Raw genomic sequence first — 12,998 nt, 5'->3', positions numbered from 1 at the left:
GAAAAACTCTTATCCATTGTGGTTTCACAAAGTAGAAAACCTATCACGGGTCTCTTTTGGTGCTGTCTTTCCTAACTTCAATTCTTCATATGCTAAGGTGGTGTTTGTTTTTTTACTTAATTCTAAATAGAATCTTAATGCTTAATAGTATTAAATATTAGGTTGTTTGTTTTTGTAGTATTTTATTTTTATTAAGTATTAAAAAATAAAAAAGATTAATATGTTATTTTTTATATTTAGAAAAAGCTATATATTTTGGTTTTTTCTATTTAGTAAAAAGTTTATAATAAGTCATAAAAAAGTAAAAAAACAAATAACTTAAATTCCGAAAACAAATTGTTTTAAGTAAAAAACCAAAAAAACAAACATCATCTAAGATAATAAATTAACTGAAAGACCAGTTTTTTTAAATCGGTTATACTTGTATCTCGTGGTGACATTCAATCTCAGTACATGATAAGGAGGCAAAAAGAGTTTGTCCCTGATTTGTTAGAAATTTTTTTAAATGATTAGTATGCCTCCGTCTCATGGATTATTTAAGTTATAAACGGGTTTTTAAACATGGTAACAATTTTTGTTGGGAAAAATTAAAGAAAGAAAGTTGCAAAGCAAAGTGGTGGTTTCAACAGACTCAGACCCTCATCTTTCACTGGTCTGGGCCTCTACTAGATAGGCCCAAATCCGTTATGGGTCCAAAAGGAAGGGTCATGCTGGAAGATGCGACGGATAAGTGGGTATGGAGATAAAAATGTGTTTTATCTTCTCAAATAAGTTACATGTGAGTATGTATCCATTCTCATTAATTTCACATCCCTGGTGATTCCTAGTTTGGGAAACCCTTCTACCTCCGCCAACTACACTCTCATTAAAAAAATAATAATAAATAAAAACGAAAAAAGAAGAGGCCTGCAAGCAATACGATCATATGCTCCTAACAAAACAAATGTTAGGAGGTTTCATCTTCTAAATCACGATTAAAAACTTGAAATATTTTTAACATATTTTTAAATATATTTTAATCATTCTACATATAATTATTTTTTAAAATAACCCTTAAAACAAATAAAAATAATTTGAAAATATTTTTTTAAAACACCTTATTTTCAATTTTAACAAAAATAGAAAGCAGTTTTCTAATTACCAATCATTTTTTTTGCTTTTTTTTTCTTTTAAATATAAAAAATAAAAAATCATTCGAAAAAAAGGGTGGTAAAACAGGGCCAAAGTCTTTCGTTCTTTCCCCATCCTTGCAACAGCATTGATTATATATTGGATCTCAAACAAAACAAAATCTCTAAGTATCTAATATAATCCCTTAAATAATTTACCAATAAAACTAGTTGACGCTTTCAAAATGCCATCAGAATCAGAAATAAAGATAAAGAAGGATTACAAAACTGGTTCGCAAAGAGTGAGGGGAAGAATGGCTGGTGTGGGAGGTAGACTTTATTCACGTGGATCTTGGAGTGCACCAGCCACCAGCAGGGGTAACGCCTTCATGTGATCATACAGGTAAAAGCTCCCAAGCAGAACCAGCTCATTTATGAAATATTAATTGCTCTCATTTCAAATAAAATAAGAGGTGAAGAGGTACTGCCTAGCAATAGCTACCTGGAAACAGCCTGCCCCATCAATCATTCTCAGCTATAAACTCATTCAATAGTCCTCCACCCCCCTCCAAAAAATCTCCTCCACTCATCATACTTCGTCCAAGTACTAGTCGTCTCTGGAACCTTATAAATTGAAGCCCCTACTTGACACTAAGAAAACATCCAACCCCACCCACTCCCAATTCCCAGTCCCTTCCTCCTTCAGATTCAAACAAACCGACCCTTCAAACCAAACATTAAAAAAACAAACTCAAATGATTTTACAGCACCTTCTTTTACAAGTGGCTTTGGGGTACCCCAAAAAGCCACTATTAAAACGTCAGCTCTATTAACCAAAAAATAAATAAAAAAATTGCAGTTTTTAGGCATTAGTAGGGCACTACAACCTGGTGAACCCCCCATGCTGGTTGTCTTAAGCCTCAATGACAAAATAGCTTCTGACATTACAATGAAACTTCTTCATCCAGAAGTCATTATTTTATCATCATCATTGTTTTTGGATAGAATAGCAGCAAAGACACTCATAACCAAATAATACCTAATATAAAACAAGCATTGGGCCAGATGCCTCCTTTGCAAATCTAGAGCTGCCTTGAAGACAGGGCCAACTCAAAGTTGATCATGGAAAGCAATATGTTAACTGCTAAAGAGAAACAGACTATTGGGATACTCTAAGATGACCTCAATAGGCTTTCCTTAAAATATATCAGTCGTCACGTTATCTCTTTCCCCACTTTGAGATAGCCATCTCTACCCTCCCATCTCTCTCAATCACTATAAAAAACATTTTCTTGCTTGATATGAACTCCAGTGATTAAACAGCATTTCAGTTTTTTCCAAGCAATATCTCTAGGAAGAGGGTATTGATGCTGTTCAAAGAGGTATTAGGTTTTAACAACTGCAATTATAACATGGATCCTAAGCCTGTATTTACACAAAACAGATGAGTGACAAAATCATCTATCAAGAACAAAAAAAAAGGGACATGAATGAGACATTTGACAGCAAAACTACTCCCCATACGGAAGCTGAACAAAATATAAAGGGACTGCTTCACTTCATCTAAAGGATTACAGAATCATCTATCATCATGAGGACAGTGCTGATGCTAATGTTTTCGATTCATTTCCAACACTTTTTTTGCCAATAAGCAGTAGATGGGGCACCCAATATGACAGATTATTAACAGGAACAACTCATGAGATTCCTTTTCGTGGGTTCTGGAAGGCAAAACCTGTTATCTAAAACCCTATCGTAGGTCAAGAGTTATTTGCAACCCAAGCATACAACACCCTATTGTAGGTCACAATTATTTGCAACGCAAGCAAACAACACCCTATTGTAGGTCAGAATTATTTGCAACGCAGGCATACGACCTTTATATATGGCATTAGGCAGTAAGAAGAAACTCCTGATGCAGTGACTAGCTATCTTACATCTACCAAAACATGAAATATTAAAGCTTCAAGAGTTTAAATTGTCAGCATCATAACTAACTAGAAACAAACTCACCAGAAAGTGGGACAAGCAAACCATCCTAGCAAGACTATCAGCTGTTAAATTGTCAATTCCTTCTGATTCATGAGATGAAATTCTGGATCTGGATCATCATCATTGAAGCCCTATTGCAACGAATGCCAAACCAAGTTCTGCTCTGCCATCTAGTCGACTTAACTCCTCTAAAACCTGTCCTACTAGCACGCCCAAATTATGTTCATAATATCTATTTAATTCTGGTATTGCCACACATACACTACTGAATCTTTGTGGAGGCACCTCATCAAACCACATGCCACAGTAGATGTTGTTTTCCTAACCAGTCTATCCATGTCCACAAGCTCCTACACCCTTTCAAGAGTAAACCATAATAACCAGGGAATCTGAATTTAGAGCTAAAGGCAAAATACACTTCTGAATGAATTTCAAAAGTATATCACATAAGCATAAAATATTCATACCTACAATATTCACATATATGGAGATGATTAATAAATGTAAGTGACTACAAACTCAAAGCTCTTACAACATCCATCTAGTTGCATGTGTGCATGCTCACAAGCATATGCCCGAAATAAAACCAAAAAGCAAATGCATTTTATCCACCAGTTCAAGCAAGCACAGATGGCGAAAGATTTGTTGTGCACAATTAACCCAGGATTGGCATGTCAGAGGTAGCTTGATTCCATCTGATGGTACATTGAACCCAACCAAAATTGTGTTCTCTGATTCCCCGCCCTGCAAAAACAAGCAAATCCCCTTTTCCTTCTGCCATTGTGCATTCCCTGAAATATTCCCATCATGAATTGAATAAATTGGGAATGATCAAATCATCCAATGATGTTCCACAATGAATTTCTGAAACCAAATATGCATTGCACATAGGCAGACCCAAAAACAGGTAGTAAAAACACATATCTTCCAACTGCACAATAAGCTCTAATTGTTATCAGTGTCTTTAGCTGATAATAGGTGACATAATATGTGCAATTTACCCTAGTTATAAATTCTGTAAAGCATCAAACACCCATAAGGAAACCCAACTCATTCCACACTACTACATGCCAAAAGGAATATCACATTTGCAAATTTACCTCATTCTTCTCCTCCACTATTCTCAAAAGGAGTTCATCTCAAGACAGTATGTCCTTCTTTTCACCAACATCTTTGCTGCAGTTCCATATGGCTCCTCAAATGCAGCTGAAACCCAAGATCCATCAGACACCTCCTTCTTTGTCACTGACTGCTCGCTTGGCCGAATCGCCACCAATGTGGCTCCCTTCAGCACAATACCGTCGGGCAATTCCAAGTGGGGCGCATACCAAAGCCTCATATTGAGTGCAGGCACAAGCGTCCTCTTTGATGCAGATGATGCCGACAAAGGCTTCACCCTCAACTCTTCCAACTGATCCCTATTCATACACAGAACTCCCTGCCCATCCGCATCTGTCAACACCAAACTGTCCAGCGTCTTATGCTCTGCAATTATTGGCTGAAGCAAGTAATGCCTCGCCGAGGCAGCAATCAAAGAACTAATCGTCCAAACAACCCTTAATTTCAGACCTCCATTTGTGTAAAACGACTCTGGAATGCTTCCATTATCATCTCCGCCATTGCTAACACAAAAAGCATCATTTCCACTGTCCTGAACCCCCGATCCCTTTGTGGGGCCTGGGCAAATCACGGATGCCGCTCCCAGAATCACGCAATTGTCAAGTGTGGATCCGAAATCCGCTCTCCATTTCAACAACACCCCATCCTCAATCCCCAATTCGCCGCTGGGAAGCTCGATGCGTAGAAATCGAATCTCGTTGAAGTTCTTCAACACTTGAGTGGGCGAGTGGTGCGTAACTCCACCAGTCTGATGATCAACGTCCCCATCTTCCTCGGAGCCACCGCCTACGGCGAGAGAAGAAGAGGTCGTTGGGGCGGATCTCTTGGGACCTAAGAACTGGCCTAGGGCTTGGAGGGGTTTCACAATGCCGCCGAACACCAGGCGAAAGAGGTGCGAAAAAGGCCCACGAGATTTTTCCAAAGAACCAGCGGCGGAGGAAGATTCATCATCGGAAATAACGCAGTCCACCCGAACGACGACGTTTTCAACCTGTGGTACAAGGGTATGGAAGCGTCTCGAAACAACACAGCAGCGACCCAGTGCCTTGACGTCTCCGATCTTGTTGAAAACAAGGAGAAGCAGAGAGTCCGGCAAGCGGTCGAAGTGGTCGATGGCCTCTGCCATCATCATCACCGGCGGTGGACTGTTCTGGGGTTCCGGCCAGATTCTGGTGCTCGGATCTGGACGCATAGACGAAGCCATTCCTCGATAGAGAAAGAGAGGGAGAGAGAGAATGAGAGAAAGGAAAGGAAGGGAAAAAGAGAAGGTTCACCCAACAGTAAGAGAAGGGTATTGAAGCAGATCTGATGGGATGCAAGTCATGAGGCAAACAAACCCTAACCCTACTGTCCTCCTTAACCCTAACCCTACTGTCCCCCTTAACCCTAACCCTGTAGGGATAGAGATGAAAATTCTGGAAATGGTGGGATGAAATAGATCCACGCACCCTTTTGTCTTGTTTTACACACAGCAAAAGAATTGAGGGATCGATGATGATGATGATGATGACGACGATGATATTATTATCTGCCCCTCTTCCCTCATCTCATATCTTTCTATAAAAACACCCCTTCCCTTCCCTTTGTTTATTTATTTTCTTATACCTTTATTCTATCATCTTCTATTTAATATACATTTTTCATTGGTTGAAATGTCACTTAGAGATTGGTAGATAACCCATCATATATCACTACCAAATATCTATGCATCAAATTGTCTACCATCATGTTTTAATTCCATTTAACTACTTCCCCATGCCTCATAATTAAAACAAATCATCGATTCTATTACTTCTTTGAATATAATTTACTTTTGATCTTTAAAATAAAAAATATTTATATCCAAATAAATGATATTATTAATAACGAACCCATTCAACTTTGTACATAGTATTTACTTTACCTTCAAAAAGGGACTCTCACGATTTTAAAACACGTCTATAGGATTAGAAAAATATTCGTATTTAATAACATAAAAAACTTTATTCCATATTCAACGTGGAACATTATAAACACTCTTATGTAAACACAATGTTCTCATTATGTCCTATATGATTGTAGGGTCAAATAGATAAACACTTTAAATAAGGCTAAACAAACCCCTACATCGAGATCGAGATCAACTCATAACAATCATTTCCAATTCTTGATGGATTTGATATTGTATATTCTATACTCGATGAATTCTCATCATTTTATAACATTTTCACGTGGTTAAAAAAAATTACAATATGCATAATACTATAAACCTTTTTATATTGGTAAATGAATTATGATTGACCGTTGGTTTGTTGAAAAGTAACTTTGATTTTGGTGCTTGCTATTTGGGGGAAGAAGGAAGAAGACATGGAGGCCCATTTTTAGTCCTACGCCTTCCAACTCTATTCTCAGCTACCCTATCCTCTCACCCCTCTGACTTCCCAACTTTCACCCAAGCCCAATTTCATACAAGCCCACTCCACCTTTTTCCAAATAATTTAATTAAAAAAATAGACATCAAGGAGTGGTTTCTATTTTGGGTACAAATTAAACCTTCCATAGAAGGAAAAGAAAAAAGAGGAAGTGGGGAGTTGATGGTATAAAAGCTTTGACCTGTTTTGTGTAGTGTAGGTGGAGAGAAGACCAGCCACTACAAAAACTTCCATCAATAATAATATCATCCAATGCATTTCTTCTTAGAGCTTTAGGGTAATCATCCCCACAAATCATACCATTCCTTTATCATACCCTTTGTTGCCTTTTTCTTTCTACATACTTATCATTTTTACCTTTCCACAAACTAGCTCTTTTACCTTCACATTCAATTCTTGATTTTCATAAACCACACATAGACCATAGATTCACAAAGTTCAAATTCCATTCATTACTTATTAAAAATAGAAATAAAAATACAAAAAATTCATTCCCATAAAAATCAAAACCTACCCTTTGTCAGATTAATAATGAAAAAAAGTGTCAAATCTTTATTGAAATACAAGTCCAAGACATGTTACAAGAAATGAATCACAAATTCATGGACATCACATCCCCCAACTCATTTGCTCATTTAAACTTTGAACATAAGATATAAAAAAAATAAAAATAGAATAATGATACCCACCAAAACCCCTCCAATATCATGAATAATCCACAACCCCCATCCCCCAAAAAGCCAATCCATCACGAGAGAAACGGGTGCTTTCTTTAATTTATACTATAAAAATTACTTAGTCTTACATCACATAATTTTGTACCACCACCTCCTTGGATGAGTTTGCTTCTAATTGCTATATACTAAATATCTTAAACAAAAGTTTTGTATTCTTATGATATGTAAAGTAGGTAAACTAGAGAATATTTGAACGTGTTACATAATAAACTTATTAACTACTAGCTTGATCCAAGGTTAAGCATCCCGGCACACAAATCGATGTCACGGGCAATTTTAGGGATAGAAGAAGCATATATATTATCATATGCAATGTAGGTTAGATTAGTTGAGAGGGTACTAATAAATGATAGATTCAAGATGGCGATGATGAGTGGTCATAAAATATATAAAGCTTTTAAAAAAAAATTTTCATTTTGTGAATTGTCTTATTCGTTAAGCATGTATATACTTTCTTGTAAGGCATGATGCAAGTTTGTGAGTTGAAAAAAGGTATAAAATATGGGTGTTGTAGGCTTTACAAGAATGATAAGTCATGTGCGGTACGTGCTTTTGGTACTTTCATAGATCTACGAAACCATGGATGATTTCAAGAAGGAAAAGAAAACCACCATACACACGTTGTAGCATGTGTAGATGTTTGGAAGCTGAGAAAGTTTCACGGGCTTTGGAGCAAAGGACGAGGCCGTGCCTTCCGTACAAATTAATGTGGAGGTCATGTTTGGGTGGTATTAGAATTTAGTAGAGGTCAACTTGCAACCTCTTGGTTGCCCAATGCTTGTTTCAAAGGTTAGATCAGGGTGATTATTTTACTGCAAAGTTTTTGAATTTTTAGTGAAACAAGGCCTTAAAAAGCTTTTTAAGTGTAACATTCTTATTATAATATAAAAATGTGATTTTTTTACTTTATTATTATAAAGGTGAAAAGTTATTAGTGATTTTTACTCTTCTAAATGTTAGATTGGTTTTTATGAAAGTTTATGCAATTGACTGTATTGAGATAATAGAGAGTTAAACAACAATCATCTTTTTATTCTTTGAGAGTGTGTTTGATAGTAATTTTTAAAAGTGTTTATAACTTTTTTACTACTTAAAAATAAAATTTTTTAAATATTATAAATGATAGAAATACTTCTTAAAATCATTATCAAATACACTATAAAATATTTTTATTCTTATTTTTAAAAACTACAACAAAATATTATAGACGTATGCATTCTTTTTCTTTTCAGTTTTAACATTTTTTGAGCAATTAGATTATAGATAAGTTCTTTATAATTTTTTTGTGGACAATTTGTTCATAAAAGAGACTGTTATGAGTCAACATTGAGGTTGTATCTTGGAATGGTTGTTGTTCGTTGATGGTAGCAGTTTTAGGACAAATCGTTGCAACCACGTAGCTCATCAAATTAAGTTGGATTTTTTTTGTAACTTTGTTTCAATTATTATATTACAGTATATATATAAGTTTCAGCGGTGGGGGGAGAACTTACGAGAAAAAAAAAGGAAACATAGAAGTACCCGGTTTCCATAACAGAAAGTTTCGATGTAGAGAGAACAGGTGGGAGGAGAGGAGGGGGAGAGACAAAAATGGGGGCCATGCCCTACAGCTTGAGGGGTTCCCCAGTTGGAGCGCGTGCCCCACGCGGCTGCCACAACTCATCCCTCAATAAAAGTGGGTACAAAGACAGTAAGAGACAGTGTCATACATGTACACAATGGCGCTAGTGGGAAGAATTTAATTCATGACACAAAACTGAGGAGCAGTTGGAGAGCAATAAAAGTCATAATCAAGGCAGCGAGGTGGAGGGGAAAGAGAGGGGAAAGAGCTTTGCTGCAGAGCTATAGCATGGGGAGGAGAGGAGAACCCATGATCTGTGTGGGTGAGTTACATCAGAAGGGGATGTTGTCCTAATAATACTACACCCATTACCCCATCTGCTAAGGCTTGTCATCCTTAGTCCAATGGACTTGCAAGTTGCAACTACTCGTACTCATACATGGTGGTGCTGATGGTCCCCCGCCCTTGTGACCAACAATGAGCCCATGAATGCCAACATCATAATCTCATCTTTAGTGATGCGTTACCCACTCAGCCCAACTGCCCCATGCCTATGACAAATCATTACATGAATAGGGTTACCAAGTCAATATTACATATTTCCTAATAATGGGGTGCGCCCATGTAATGATGTGACATTAGGAGCTCTTTGTCACATGCTCTGCAGCTGCAATGGTGGGGGGGCCTAAGCATTCATGTATGGGATGGGATCAAGCGCTATAATCTTGTTATTACTAAAAAACAATGGGGTTTTGCTGTAACGGTCCATGTGGACAATGACTCCTAAGATATGAATTAAATATTGGAATTATGAAGGAATTTACTCTTCAGGGGATGTTTAAGAAATGGGAGAATGTGGGGAGTATGGCCCTCGAGCTACAGAGGCCATTCTAGAGAGTGGTCCTCCTTAGCTCTTTTCTCATGTGTGAGGTCCATGCAGATGGTGGGTTTTCCACCACTGAACATATTCTGAATATCATTTGAAGGCCCCTATCCTACGTTTGACGTCCATACTTGACAAAGACTGAGGCTTACATGCATGGGATTCGGACATCAACCTCTCTACAAAACCTCAGGCTTAGCCTAAACCATAAAAGTGGAGCAGATTTTTTCCAAATTTTATTTTAGAGATCAGGCATGGGAGAGAAGACAAAGAGATAAGATTTTTCTCCTCTTTTCACTTTCCAAATCTTTGCTGAAATCCAAAATTTTGACCTCCTCTGTCGGTCCATTCGAGGGAAGAAATGGGATACAAGGCATATGCTTAGAAGCAAGGAGCATCATCAGTTCAACCACCTAACATATTCTATATCTGGACACTAAGCTAGAGGTGAATTTATTAGGCATGGACAGCCTTGGTTTTTATCAGGAGAGATAGCTATCTACAAGAAAGGAGTTACAAGTAAACAAAGATAAAACCAAGATCCCTCTCCACTTAAAATTAGATACCTTTTGTAGTTTGACCCACCACCAAGTATCATATCTTGGAACTTTGAGAGATGCCTTCACACATCTGTTACCTCAGCAAAAGCTCTGATACAATTTATATGCATGAAAAGATCAAGAAATGTATACAAAGGAAATACTATTTATGTATTTATTTCTAAACTCCCACTGTATGTAAAACTTCTGGATTCATTTCCTGTCTCATTTTCTTCACTTACCGTTCTCACAACTGTGGATTAATTAGCCTTAAATGCAACTTTATACATTGATTTATCTCCATTTTGTTTTAAATAAATTCAAAGTCACAGTGGTCCATGAAAAGCGCAATATCAACACAGAGAAGTTGGTGGCCAATTCATAGCATTTCATTTATTAGAAAGTAATTCCAGAATATAGTTCTACTCTATCATATCCTGCTCTTAAGCTGACACAATCTATGATATCTCAAATCGGATAGGGAAAGAGGTTCCGATACTGTGTAGTAGACTTCTCTAATTGGTGAAAAACCATGAGGAGAATAGGCAATATCTATGCAAGTAGGAATTGGCTTATGATATAACCGACAAAACCTAATGCAACCATCTTGATTTAGATGGAAAAACCATGGTTATACGTATTAAAATCTTCAATAATCTACCACATTTGACTCTACATGAATGAAAAAGATTTGAATGACACTTTTTGCTTTTTTACTTGAAAGTTTTATTCCTTTCTTTTTTTCCATGTTTGAGTTGTTTTTTAGCAAGAAAAATTTCTGATTCTTTCTGTTATGTTTTGTTATCAAAAAGCACCGAGAAAAAAAAAAGTTAGAAAATCATTTTCTCATATTCGTTGTAACATAGAAAATAAAATATAATTAAAATTAATTAAAAACTTATATAGTTTTAAATTATTTAATCTATATAAAAAAATTAAAATAAATAAGATGAATTTGAAAAAACATATATGAATAACTTATGAATTTTAAATCTACTTTTCATTTTTCTTTACCTTTTTTTTTATAAATCTTTATTTTCTTTATTTTCTTTTCCTTACATTTTCTAGTAACCAAACGTACCCTTAAAGTTTTGCATTTGGAAATCTTTTCTTTATTATTCTTGCTGATTTTCGGACTCGCAGTGAGGGATTAAATTTCCAAATTCCAAGTTTTAGCTTTGACTTTTCTTACCTCCTAAGATACCTCTATCATCAATCAGAACAACAGAATTGGAAAAGGTCCACTAAAGAACGTATTTTTTGCCGATTAAACAACCAATTTTCCAAATCATAATGAATAGACTTGAACTTCCATATCTTTACAATTATAACAACCAATTTTAAGTTTTATGGGTGCTTCGATTTTAAAACACATTTACATGATTAAGATGAACCCTATATATAGTTTCATATAGCAAACTCCTCTTGACCATGTGATGCGTTTAAAAGCAATCAAGGCTTGTTATGCTTAGAGCATATAATATTTACACGATAGAGAGTATATCGAAAGTCGTAACAAATAATATCAAAGTCAATTATAACCTTTATGTGAGACTTTCAATGTATACTTTAAGTGGTTTCGCTATCTCATGAGATACAATAAAAATGTTATATTTACATTAAGGGTAATTATGAAGTCTCACATCGGATGGAAAACAAGTTCCTAATGCTATATGTGAAAGTCCATTAAATTCAGAACAAACAATATTTATACGAGAAGTAGGAGTAAACTCTTCTTAACCATGTAATATATACTAAAGAAAAAACAATATCCACATGGGGAGAGAACGATCATTACGAGAATAAAGAAATTCTCATCTCACAAGAACAAGACTTATCCCCGTTAGTTGATAATATTTTTGAAACTGCATATTAATTTGGATAAATAAATTATAAAATATTTTAGTATAGTTTAATGATCTGACCAAACTGAGCAATATTTTAATAAAATCAAAGGAGGACAATCTGTACTTTAGTATGAATATGATCTATATGAAATAGAGAGCAGAGAAGTTTTCACAATATGATAATAAACAGCTAAGCTTTTCCCAATATTTTGTCACTACACAATCATGAAATCCAGCTAAGGTTGATGAAAAAATGTCTACACGCCATGGATCTTCTAAGACTCTCATGGGTTAACATGATACATCTTTTTATCATCAAGGAGAAGAGCTGTCTCTCACTCTATAATCACATAACAACCAAAAGTATTTGCATTATTTTGTCTCCACCATGTCTCCCTCAACCAAAGGACTTATATTATATAACCTTTGACACAACTAACGAATTTCTATATGCAGGCACCAAGTTTCCCAAGGGCCTCTGGCCTCAGCTAGATCACATGCCACTCTCATCTGTGTTAATTTATCCCATATTTAATCTTAACACGGTAGCTATATATGTCCGTATTGATTTCTTTATTTGAGAAAGAAACAGTATTGGAGAGGGATATGTGGATCACATGGCAAATAAAGAAGAGACTTGGCGTGTAGGACATACGAGGAAGAAACACGGAATCTAGAGGCAACACTGTCCCACGTACGGACACACGCACACAGAGGTGGGCATTTCTTTAAACACGGTAAGAGGTGAAAATGGGGCTTTACTGACAGGCCTCACTTGCCATCAATTAGACAAAGCTTCA

At 36.1% G+C, this 12,998-nt stretch overlaps 1 protein-coding gene across 1 annotated transcript; it reads right to left on the bottom strand.

The window, feature by feature from the left end:
- Positions 1-3,526: 3,526 nt before the first annotated feature.
- On the bottom strand, positions 3,527-5,863 carry LOC100251447 (F-box protein At5g46170). Its single transcript, XM_002278444.5, has 2 exons — positions 4,202-5,863; positions 3,527-3,892 (listed from the first exon to the last, which is right to left on the bottom strand). The coding sequence occupies exon 1, from the start codon at positions 5,422-5,424 to the stop codon at positions 4,225-4,227; it is 1,200 nt and encodes a 399-aa protein (XP_002278480.1). The 5' UTR covers positions 5,425-5,863; the 3' UTR covers positions 3,527-3,892; positions 4,202-4,224.
- Positions 5,864-12,998: the final 7,135 nt, after the last annotated feature.

Source organism: Vitis vinifera, chromosome 10 (genome assembly GCF_030704535.1).
Source record: "Vitis vinifera cultivar Pinot Noir 40024 chromosome 10, ASM3070453v1".
NCBI lineage: Eukaryota > Viridiplantae > Streptophyta > Magnoliopsida > Vitales > Vitaceae > Vitis > Vitis vinifera.
Note: the sequence above shows the minus strand (reverse complement) of the source record. Positions and strands in the feature narration are given on the sequence as shown.